This window comes from Pagrus pagrus, assembly GCF_965226575.1.
Source record: "Pagrus pagrus genome assembly, chromosome: 9".
Taxonomy (NCBI): Eukaryota; Metazoa; Chordata; class Actinopteri; order Spariformes; family Sparidae; genus Pagrus; species Pagrus pagrus.
In genome coordinates this window covers 19,491,482-19,503,711 of record NC_140193.1, presented here as the reverse complement: position 1 = coordinate 19,503,711, position 12,230 = coordinate 19,491,482, and the positions used below count along the sequence as shown (strand labels likewise).

Genomic DNA, 12,230 nt, shown 5'->3' with positions numbered 1-12,230 from the left:
GTACGTCTGTAGGCTAGAAAGTGAAAGTGAAAGTGAAAACTTTACCGAGCAATCCTCATTGTGGGTGATTATTTATTATTTGTGTAATAAGCAGGATTATGTAGGCTACAGTTAGTCGGTTGTTCTGGAGAAATAACCCCTCCGCTTAACAATAACAACCTCCGAACTATACAGTATCCCTTACCTACTCACCTGTCATACTGCATCCTTCACGTCTGTCAGGATTTACAGTTCCACATATAGTTGTTATTTTCGGAAGCTTGGCAGTAAATTCATCAGATTTTTCTTTATTGTGCCGTTTTTGGGCACCGCTTTAATATTTGCGTTTCACATTCGAAGTGTCTCTGACCGTGGTGCTGAGCTGTAGGCTACTGATTTGAATTTCCCGCCTGACGTATTAATTAGACCAAAAGTCTCTGACGTATCAAAGAAAACTATGGACCAGTGAAGTTTTTGTTTTATTTTAAATATTTGATTTATTTTTATGCTCAGAATACAGACAATATCATGACGTGAACCCTACATTGCATGTAAAGAAAGAAAGAAAGAAAGAAAAAAAAGAAAAAAAAGATAGTTTTACAGGCGGGGTTTACTTCACGGCCCAGAGTCTGATGAGAATTTGAGATTATGAATTGTTTTTCAGAGAGTGAACCTAATTGCGCTTAACTGTGAGTACCAGTAAAACTATGGACTATGCACAATAGATATTAGTCATGCTGGGCTATGAGTGCTTCCATCTATTGCTCTAAAATGACAATCATTTCCTCTTGATCCGTATGAATAGCTGCGTCTGTGCCAGGCCAAAACGTGTGCTTGCAACAGCCAAGTATGGATAACATTTCGTCTCTTACTGGAAGTAGCCTATTATTGACATACAGGATGAGAATAATACACATTTTGAAACTAACCCCATCCTTCTTCAGAGAGTCTGCAATTGGCAGTTTCTAGATTGTTCCAGATTACACGCGCCACCCTATAATCTGATTAGCTCCTCAACGGTTTCTAGTAGTTTCTTTGATTTGCAACAGATCAGGGCCATTAAAGCTGTGTTATTTCAGGTTAATTAGCCACCTTTACATCTACATGCTCGTTGCATGCTGAGGAAGATTTGCTGAGCTTAATGAGATTTTAATATATAATTTTTAAATATATACATATATATGCAAACAAATCTGTATTTTCAACAAAGTATTAAAATGCATTAGTATCCAATCCAAACACAGTAGTCAATTCTCTTCCGCAGTTACACGATCTGTGCCTGGAGAGTGGGTGTGTCGTCTCGTCGTGAACGACATAAATCAACACACCTGTCCTTGTTATTATTTTCTTTCATTACCTTGCATGTCAACACATGTTGCCAAGATTTTTGGCTGAAACAATTTCCAGAAGCGTCTCTGCCACAGAATAAGTGACGTGTTTGTGCGGGGCGTGGATCTGAATGAAGACGTTATAAGTGGGAGAGGCAGCATTGTTGGACGGTATGTAGCAGCAGCACCTGGGACACAGACAGAGACACAGAGACAATTACCGGGCTGCCACCGTTAAATCTACATTCTTGACACGGAAGAGGAGCCATCTATCCCGAAGGTCTTCATCAGTAGGGAGTCACTCCTCCTCCTCCTCCTCCTCCAGCAGCATCTTTTAGCTTTTGTGCTAACGCTAGCTAACAAGGTACTTCTTCAGTGCGTATCTGTGTCTAAACAGCGGCGGTCGGTGAGTTAAGTGTGTATGGAGCACTAGAGTGGCGTTTTTAATCTTTTAAAACATGTGGTCATTGTGTCATTGTTAAGCGTGTTGTGATGTGTTTTGCAGTAATGGCAGCTACTGTATCATTCATTATCCTCAGCTGCCCCTGACTGTAAAGACGTCAGCCCGGGCAGAAATGCTTCAAATACCTGAGTAACATTATTATCAAGACTGGACTGTGTGTTAGATATAATGAAGTGCTTTTAAGATGGGTAACTATGAGGAATACAAATGCTCCTTGAAGATGCGCAGCGTTTGCTACAGCAGGGGACAAAAATGATCTCTGACACTAATCCAGCTAACAGTGCTGCTAAAACGACCGGAAAGGGGAGCAAATACTAAAGCTGCTTCACAGTAGTGTTGTGACGTTCACGAACGAACCGATTCTTTTGAACGGCTCGTTGACATGAACGATGGGAACCGAGTCGCAGCTGGGAACTTAATATCACTGTGTGTTTCACGCAGATGCACACAAAAGCTCCTCCTTTGGTCCTCCCCTGAGTGGGACAGAGAACAGGAGGGGAAAAAAGTTACATTGGGAGGAGTGCATCCCCGCTGCACGGTGCTTATTAGATATGCAAATGTAGCATGACGCTACCTGAGTTGTGCACCCTGCCTTTGCGCAAAAAATCCTTGCGCAACCTTGTGGAATATTTACAATGAATCCAGATCAGACTTTAAAATCTAGTCCACACATGTCAAATGAGGTTATAATAGGGCTGCACAATTAATCGAATTTTAATCACGATCACGATTTTGGCTGCCACGATTAAATTAAGATGATCGTCGCGATATTAACATTTAAAAAGCGGGCTCTGTTGCATATCAAATCAAGCACTTTCTCGACCCAATAGTCAGCCAACCACCAGGGGGCGAACGAAAGGTTAGGGCTTCATTAAGCTGCCTAAATAGCAAGCGAGCGCACCCTGCAGCAGCGGCAGCCTCAAATTATATTCAACAGTGTGACACCCTGTTCTTGACATACAGCGACGCGACAGCGAGCGAGCGAGGAAAAGATAGCATATTTATTTTTTGCCCTTTGTCTTGGGTACATTTTATTTTATTATTTATGATTTATTATTATTTTAAGTTTCAATTTGAAGCCTTGTTCACATACGGTTTTTTTTTAAAAAGTGCAATAAAAAGATATGTTTTACCTAACATAATGAATAATCGTGATTAATAATCGTGATTTCAATATTGATAAAAATAATCGTGATTATCATTTTGGCCATAATCGTGCAGCCCTACGTTATAATCAATATTTCAGAATAATTCAAACTCAGATATTGGTGGGATATCTAATTTTGTATTGTTTTGTTCCAAATCTCACCCCATCATACCTCCCAGTCATTATTTCCAAGACGAAATGAGTTACCACCAGGCTGGCTTCTTAAAACTTAATAAATACAAAAATCAGTCAAATGAGCCAGTTTTTTGAACGGCTCTTTGAAAGGAACGGCTCACCAAGATCTTTGAGGCTCCCCTCAAAGAGCCATAAATCCCATCTCTACTTCACAGACCACAGGAACCACAGGGCAGATCACTGAGGAGCTGGTCAGGACCAGTATCTTTAGCGCCCCTAGTGGTTGTGACCACTGGTCCCTGCCACAGACCAGCTGGTCGGTGCCACAGAGCAACTGGTCGCGACCACTGATGAGCTGGTCACGACCAGTGTCTCTAGCACCCCTAGTGGCAGTAACCACTGGTTCGTGCCATGGTCCATGGTCCCTGGACAGACCACGGAATCGGCTACAACCCCCTCTCGTTTGCTAGTCGGATGAATGAGTGACTGTTCTAGAAATTTCCTTCCCCTCATACAGTAGGAGCATCTGTACTGAACTGGTGTCGCCTCCTCTTTGTACTCTCAAAGGTAGTCTTAGGCTCATTGCCACAGCTGGCCATTAATTAATGAGCCATTGTTCTGTTCACCAACTGTCAATGGCACGCCACTGTTCTGCCACGGTTTCACCTGCACTTCCCTATACAGCTGGATTTGGTATTGTGTTCATTGTTATGACTCAAAGCAAAAGGTGAAGCAGTTGGACCAGTGTCTCCCTTTAAACTGTGTGAACCTGAGTAGCATTAATCTGAACTGTCTCTCAGTTGTATGAAGGAAGTTGGGAAAAAAAAGAAGTTTTGGCCAATAAATGAAAATTCAATGGTTATCTACTCACCTGCATGCCGATGGAAATACAGGTGAAGTTTCATAGTCTGCAAAACATTTCTGGAGTTTCACAGCAAAACGGAGTTGCAGCATTCTCCTTAACAACTGAAGTAGAAGGGGACTTGTTTTGAAACGTAAAAAAAACCCAACCAAGCAAAACATTAAAGGGCTCCATACAGCTTGTCCTACCTAATCTAAGTCCCTAGAAGCCCTGAGACCCCAAATTGCGCTGTTTGCACTGTTGTGCATCCACTTCAGACAGTGTGCATGTTAACTCTTCTAGCTCAGCAGCTACTGTGAAGGCTTTGGCTTAAAAAAGGGGGTAAATAACATCTTTTCAAATCAGTTTGGGGTCTTAGGGCTCCCGGAGACTTGTATTATGCTGGATGAGCTATATGGAGCCATTAAAGTTTTGTTTTGGTTGTTTTTTTCCCCATCTACTAATACTGCAACGCTGTTTGCTGTGAAACTCCAGAAATGTTTTGTGAACTACAAAACTTAGCCCGACTTCCATCGGTATGGAGGTGAGTATGACAGGATTATTATTTTTGGTTGAACTTGTCCTTTAAGAGTATAGGTAATTCTTACCTCTCTGGGCTTCATGCATGTCACGGCTGGTTTGCCTCACCATCTCTCTTGTCTTTTAAATACCTGGCACACGCTCACATCTTTATCATAGCAGTACTCCTGTTTCATCACCATTGATAGAGCCTTGCTTTTTCAGTGTCAATGATCAGTTTTAGAAAGGGGAAGAATAGAAGAATTACACTTCTTGTTTTTGTTCAACTCAAATATATGAATCAGCTTGGGCTAAAGTAGTGTCCCTGTGGCACTGGCAGGGCCAAATTCGTAATAATTTTGGGAGCGATCTAAGTGTGGGCTGTAGAAGTAGGTCCTGGCATACTGGGATGGTAGTGATTAGAATTCCACATTATGTAATTTTGCAAAAAATTATATTAATCTTTTGAATGACTTTGCTGTATTTCAGAGCCAGAGTCTCTTGGACTGTTTATGGTGAACACGTGGAGTGTAGCCCTTGATGATGACATGGAAAAATGCAAACAAAGACTTCTTTTATTGAGAGGGATGGTTACGCATAAAGCCTGATTGTGAAGACAAAATGCGTGGGGTTATTTTCGACCATGCATGGCAGGCTGAAGCCTCAAGAGGGGCCAGACATCCAACCGTGTGTGTTTGTGTGTGTATGTGTGTGGTTGTGTGTGTAAGAAATGGAAACAAAGCAGATGTGCACACACATCACCATGCTTATTATACCTTTTGGGGCATAGGGACTCAATTTGATCCATCTCACCATTATGTCTAATTATCTATTGAATTTGAACTATTTAGCAGATGTTAATAGCATACAACTAGGTGTAAGTTCATGGTTTGACTTCTAGCATGAGGTAATTTAATGTGATTAGGTAATGTCCTGTTGCATCCCTCTACTCTTTATGTATTCATGGCCTAAACCATAAAATGTAGTGCAACAATTTTATTAGAGGTGCACAAAGTGGCATTTTCCAAAAATGCTTAAACTGATATTTCGACAAGTTTTATGTGGATTTCCAATCAGTGTTGATGATAAGTATAATCAATTAAAGCAATACATTTACAGTTTGTATTATATTGACCAAGAAAGCTGAGTTCTTCTGCTTGTGGAACCGTGCTGGCAATGCCGACGTGTACCAGGATGCATTGAGCACTGAGCTTCTTATGTCCACGTCCACTCAGCAAACAAGTTGCTTGGTCCTAAACAAACTTACTCAATGATGCAAATCAAAGCACTTCCTGACATTTGACTCCTTTTTCACACGTAGCTATATTGTTAACTTCAGGGCAAGACCTCAAAGTAAATTACACAGCAGCAACACACACAGGCTACCAGCGAGGAGCACAACTGGCAGCTGAGCTAACGCTGCAGTTTAAAGTACAAAAAGCAATTAGTATAAAGATTTGAATATCTAGAGTGTGATTGTGTCAGCATTCACACTAATTACATCCAATCTTCTACTCTCATTTGGTACCTGACTTGACTGTCCCTCAATATTACAACATTAGTACAACATTGCGCCAGATGAAATAGCCCGTACTTCCTCTTTGACAATGCTAGTGTCAGAGGAAGAACAGATCTTGAAGCAGGTGACTTTTTCAGTCAATACAGCATGCACTAAAGAATTTCTTGCTTATACAGTATTGACTACTTACCAACACTGATTGGACATCCACAAAAACATGGAAAATTGTGCCTTTAAGACTACCTATATACAAGTATGTCTGTTATTAGTGCAAGCTTGTGAAGATGACACAAGTCAGAAGAGATATTAGGTAATGTAGGAAATGCATAATTCTTGGCTAGATGTTTTTGTTCCTTTTTGACTCTTCTTGATTTCTTACATAATGCTCTTAATCTGTCTTTGAAGATTTTACAGTGGCATGGCTTGGGTTCTTTGTGTTAAAAAGATTAAGGAGGAAAGTCATTCATAGGTTAAACCCATGGACTAGCACTTGAAAAGTACTGCAAGTCTTATTAATCGTCCCGTGGTTTATAGAGTGCTAAGACCATTTTTCCCATTAGTGATGTTCAGTTAGACTCTTGAAATTTTTAACCTCACTTTTAATTTTTTTTAATCCTGCTCCTGTTCAGAGAGGCTGTTATAAAAGTTCAAGCATTTTTGTTCGGTGTGTTTCCCTCTCAAATAAAGGCTCTAATGAGGTGTTTTTCTTTGTCTTTGCTGTCTTGCAGGAATATTTACTCTAGGCTTTTCTAGACCAGAGGCCCACAACATCCTCCTCTAAAACTAGAACGACCTCAGTGCCGGTGGATAACCCCATCCGAAGCACGACTAGTGAATTTGACCTGACGGTGGATACTACAGCTTCCATCCAGACAGCAAACCAAAGCAGAGCATTTCCATTGCTCCTTTTTTAACAATTAAATCCATAACTTTGACTGTTTGTGTTCCCTTTTTTGCAAGGACTCGTATAGCTGTAAGATTTTTTTTGATCTGTAAAAATGGGTCCTGGAATGGAAGCAGCGGACATAGCTGTGGTAGCACTGTATTTTATCGTGGTGCTAGTCATCGGGTTTCTTGCCATGTGGAAAGCCAATCGCAGCACTGTGACTGGCTACTTCCTGGCTGGACGCTCCATGACGTGGATAGTGATAGGTGCATCACTCTTCGTCAGCAACATTGGCAGCGAACATTTCATAGGCCTGGCTGGGTCAGGAGCGGCAAGTGGCTTTGCTGTTGGAGCATGGGAATTTAATGCACTTCTACTTCTGCAGCTGCTTGGCTGGGTGTTCATCCCTGTCTATATCCACTCGGGAGTCTACACCATGCCTGAGTACCTGTCAAAACGCTACGGCAGCAACAGGCTGAAGGTTTACTTTGCTTTCTTGTCTGTGTTACTTTACATTTTTACCAAGCTGTCTGTGGACTTGTATGCCGGCGCTCTCTTTATTCAGGAGTCCCTAGGGTGGAACCTTTATCTGTCTATTTTTCTGCTTATCAGTATGACTGCACTGCTCACTGTCACTGGTGGATTGGTGGCAGTAATGTACACGGATGCACTTCAGGCAGTGTTGATGATAGTTGGAGCCCTAACCTTAACCACCATCAGCCTCATCAAGGTTGGTGGGCTAGAGGGTGTCCGAACTAAGTACATGCAGGCCGTTCCCAATGTTTCTGCCATAATGGCCGCAGGAAACTTCACCTATTCTCCCTCCTGTCGCATTGAGCCAAAACCACTCTCTCTACGCATCCTTCGAGGTCCCCTGGATGAAGACATTCCATGGCCAGGATTCATTCTCGGCCAGACCCCTGCGTCTATTTGGTACTGGTGTGCAGACCAGGTCATTGTTCAGAGAGTTCTCGCAGCTAAGAACATTGCTCACGCTAAGGGCTCAACACTCATGGCTGGATTTCTCAAGGTCCTGCCCATGTTTCTAATAGTTATTCCAGGTATGATCTCCCGCATCTTGTTTGCTGACGAGATCGCCTGTATTGGGCCTGAGCACTGCATGGCTGTGTGTGGTTCGCAGGCCGGTTGCTCAAACATTGCCTACCCACGGCTCGTCATGGCAGTGATGCCCGTGGGACTCAGGGGTCTGATGATGGCGGTCATGATCGCTGCCTTGATGAGTGATCTAGACTCGATCTTCAACAGTTCAAGCACCATCTTTACACTGGACATCTACCAAACTTTTAGACAGAAGGCGTCTCAGCGTGAGCTGCTGATTGTGGCCCGCATATTCGTTGTGATCATGGTGGTTATCAGCATTGCCTGGGTCCCTGTAATTATTGAAATGCAAGGTGGACAGACATACCTCTACATCCAGGAAGTTGCTGGCTACCTCACTCCACCGATCGCCGCTCTCTTCCTGCTTGGTGTGTTCTGGAAACGGTGCAATGAGAAGGGCGCATTTTGGGGAGGCATGACCGGTTTCATACTGGGTGCCCTCCGACTCATCCTAGCTTTTATTTACCGCCAGCCTCGCTGTGACCAGCCAGATGATAGGCCTGCCTTCATCGTCAAAGTTCACTACATGTATTTTGCTGCTGGGCTGTTCTGGATTTCAGGATTGGTAGCGGTGGTGGTAAGCCTCTGCACCTCCCCACCAGATGAGGAGCAGGTCCGCACCACCACATTCTGGGGGCTCCGCAGCATTGAAAGGGTTCCCACGAAGGATCGTGAGGAAATTTACAGGCTGACTGAGAAGAGCCATAATAATGGTGATGGAAGCCTCCATAAAGAACTGCCCGCGGATGTCAGAAAGGAGAGGTGTTTGGATGGGGCGGACATCAAACTCTTGGTCCCGTCCACTGAACATGACCCAGCAACCCCTAGTACAGAGACATCCCCTACCACCACCCCTGTAGAACGATTTGGTAATGGAAGGATGGAGATGAGCAGAGCAGAGGAAGGCTGCCATGATAATGAAGAGACTAGCAGGTGTCTGCGTGTGCTGGAATGGTTTTGTGGATGTAAGGAGGGAGCACAGAGCACTCAGCAAAAAGTAGTACAGGAGGAAGACATTGTAGAGATGCTGTACGAGCCACCTAGAGTTAAAGTTCTGCTCAACTTTGGTCTGGTGCTCGTCTGCTCTTTGGGCATCTTCATGTTTGTTTATTTCTCACTGTAGTCTAGCAGTGCACTGAACTAATGGGGACTGGTGGGGGGAGCTTTTATTAAGGGGGAAGTGACTTGGGGGATTGGGGGTTGCAAACAAACAGTGGAATCTCCAGAGATTTGAGCAGCTCTGTCTGTAATATTTACAGTTGTCTTTCTGTAGCTCTCTAACAGAGATCTAAGCATAATCGAATCATTTTTTTAAATGATTAAAGCTACTCCATATGAGAAAAATTATACTCTTTTATGACTATGAAGCTTATTGGCACTGGTGTGTCCATTTTGTACAGCACTTGTCGTTAGCTAATCCTGCATTCAGAATACCTACTGAGATTTTTAGAATTGTTGTACTCAAAGTTAATTTAATATTTGCCTTACACGTATATGCATTTGTCCTCCTTTTTCGTATGGTAAAAACCAAATGTATTCTGTGATTGAAGCTTTTTTTTTCCCACTCCTGCCGAGAGTTTGATTTATTCGACTGGAGGTATTGTATCAAAAACAATTTTGTGAAGCTTACAGCAGAAATCTGGTATTTAGAATATGTGCGTGTTTTGCAGCACAGTGAATGAAGAGAAGAAGCACAAGATTAGAAATTATCCTTTTTTTATTTAATAAAAAATGTCTGGATGTTGTCTGGATGTTTTCATCTTAGAAGAAGAATTAGCCAAACTTAGTAAACGATAGAATGGTACTTATTCATTTTTCATTGGCTGTTAAATGTGTTGTCACTGTGAGGGACTTTATATATTGCATTTTTTACTACTGTGTTTTTGTTATTTTTTTTGTGGCTGTATTCTGTGTTACATTTAAAAACCAACATGCAGCTTCTTATGCACTACTATTGTATCATAACAAAAAGCCACAAGTACCAATGCTCATCATTCTGTATCAATTTATATTTTATGCATATCTCTCATGTTTCACATCGTTAAAAAGTGTGTTGAGTCTGCTACATTATTTTTACGTGTACAATATAATTCAGGGCTCACTGGATCACTCACTATATAGATTTCCCCATATAGTAGGTTATCTCTTGTGTATCTACTGTGTGTCAGTGTACGTTTAGTGTACTGCAGAGCTGAAATGTCATTTAGTCTTGTTTGAATTGCATCTTTCATAAACTTCTTACCAAACGTGTCTTATCGTGCAATGGGTTAGGATTAGTGGGAAAAAAAAGAAAAAAGTCAGGAGACGAAAAAGTTCACGTCCTGAAAATTTTGTGCAGTGAATTCCACATTTGTTTAAAGCCGTTTGATATATCAGCTTTCTCATGTAGTACAATTTCAGAGAGAATGATAATGCAAAGCAGAAATGACATTTCAGACATTTGTTGCAGGATTAGCACATAACTGGATTTGCTTACTCATGACATTATCAAGGGTAATTCAACCAGGTGCCTAAAGTTGCTGGCCTTCTTGATTGTCATTATTTGAACAGTGCAAGGTGTCCACACATCAACACCCAGCATACAAAGACATAAAGATAAACTTTGTGTTCATGTGTATTTCTGAATTTGACCACATTGTTGCATAACCTCAGTCTAAATATCGGTGAAATAATGTGACAAGCCAATCATTATTAATGTAGATGATGCATAACATATGGAGGGTTGATAAGTGATGATTGTTCTATGGGAAAGAGCTTTAAAAACCTTTCTTTCTGAGAGAATACATGTTCTTATTTTTATGGATTTTATTTTTAGAGACTGAAAATAAAAGTTTCTGTGGAGACAAAAAGACACGTGTGCTCATTCTTATGTTTATGTTTGAAATAAAATGATATTTTAATGTGCTTCAGAGCTCATGCAAAGTCTGGTAATTTGTTGACTTGTGTACTCACTAGGAACATTCTTTATTGATCATGTGATTATCAGCTTGTCCAAGCATCTGTTTTACTGAAATTTCAAAATGAGAGCAGAATAGCTGTGGCAATTTATCACGTGGTTATGTTGGTATTGACACTTTTGAATAGCTCCATTATTTTTCAGTGATATTTTGCAACTTGTTCACACTGGTTGTTTTCAAAACTTACTCAGTGTGTTCCCTATATATTTTTGGGCTTTCAGTTATTGTTGACCAGGGTTATATAAACCCCAGCAAGGCTTTATTAATCTGCTCAGAGCCAGAAGAGGATTGGGTGATTGCAGGAGTCTTTACACAAGATTCAACCAATCAAAAAGGCAGGATCAGTGGCTTACAAATCTCTGCTTCTTACCAGTTTAGCTCCATACATCAGTTTGTCCTCAGCTGACCAAACCTCATGACTGTAACTTTCCCTAATGAAGTAAGGGTGGATTAAAAGTTACCTTGTGAAAATACACTTTGAAATGCAATCTGACTTATTAAGAAGCACAATTCACAAACTGATCAATATCATACTGCTGCATATGGTTAAGTACTGTGTTGACATAACATACTATGTTTATAAGAGTGACACAATCAACACTGTTGAACTTATCTCTTAGTCAGCTGATGGCATTAAGGGGGCATAAAATGTATTCCTATTTAGACAGTGACTCATATCACTGATGTCCTATGACTCTCCGTAGCAACAAGTTAAAATGTAGCATACACACTCTGTGTGTGGTTAGCGAGTGGGAATAAATTAAAATTAATTACTACCATGACCAAAGAAGGTAAATAAAAGACTTTGGTAGCAATTTGTTAAAGGGAAATCTTTCTTTTGGTGTCACCTTACTTCAGTTCCTCACTTGATCTCAGGAAGAGGACATTTCTCTCATGGTAGTGCATGGAGGCGTGATTAATGCTGGTGCATCATTCATTCAACCATGACCGTGAATGACTGAATGTTTCAATGTGTAAGGAGGACCTCAATTCAACTCTGGTTGAAGAGAGCTACACCCATTTAAATAAATAAGTCATTCATTCAACCATGACTGTGAATGACTGAATGTTTTAATGTGTAAGGAGGACCTTAAAGGAATAGTTCACTCTAAAACAAAATTCAGTCATTATTAACTCACCCACATGCTGATGAGAAGTCTGGTGTAGTTTCTTATTCCTCAAAGTGCAGCTGGAGACCTGCGGGGCTACCCTCCTGCAGGAATAATCCATATAGCAAGTGTAAGTGGCGCCCGAGAGGAAAAGGTCCATAAAACTACACAAAAACGTTGTAATATTCCTCCATACTGCTCGTCCGCTGCAATCCAAGTGTCCTCAAA

General features: G+C 41.3%; 1 protein-coding gene across 2 annotated transcripts; it reads left to right on the top strand.

Moving 5' to 3' along the window:
* The first annotated feature begins 1,290 nt into the window (after nt 1-1,290).
* On the top strand, nt 1,291-9,084 carry slc5a3b (solute carrier family 5 member 3b). 2 transcript variants are annotated; one of them, XM_084362376.1, is made up of 2 exons: nt 1,291-1,671; nt 6,660-9,084. In XM_084362376.1, the coding sequence occupies exon 2, from the start codon at nt 6,930-6,932 to the stop codon at nt 9,057-9,059; it is 2,130 nt and encodes a 709-aa protein (XP_084218502.1). In that variant the 5' UTR covers nt 1,291-1,671; nt 6,660-6,929; the 3' UTR covers nt 9,060-9,084. The 2 variants fall into 2 exon arrangements, with proteins under 2 accessions (XP_084218502.1, XP_084218503.1); XM_084362377.1 differs by having other exon boundaries at nt 1,291-1,713.
* The last annotated feature ends 3,146 nt before the right edge of the window (nt 9,085-12,230 follow it).

What these genes read in the sequence shown, in the direction of transcription:
- slc5a3b (XM_084362376.1), top strand. Translation starts at nt 6,930, where the DNA reads ATGGGTCCTGGAATGGAAGCAGCGGACATAGCTGTGGTAGCACTGTAT.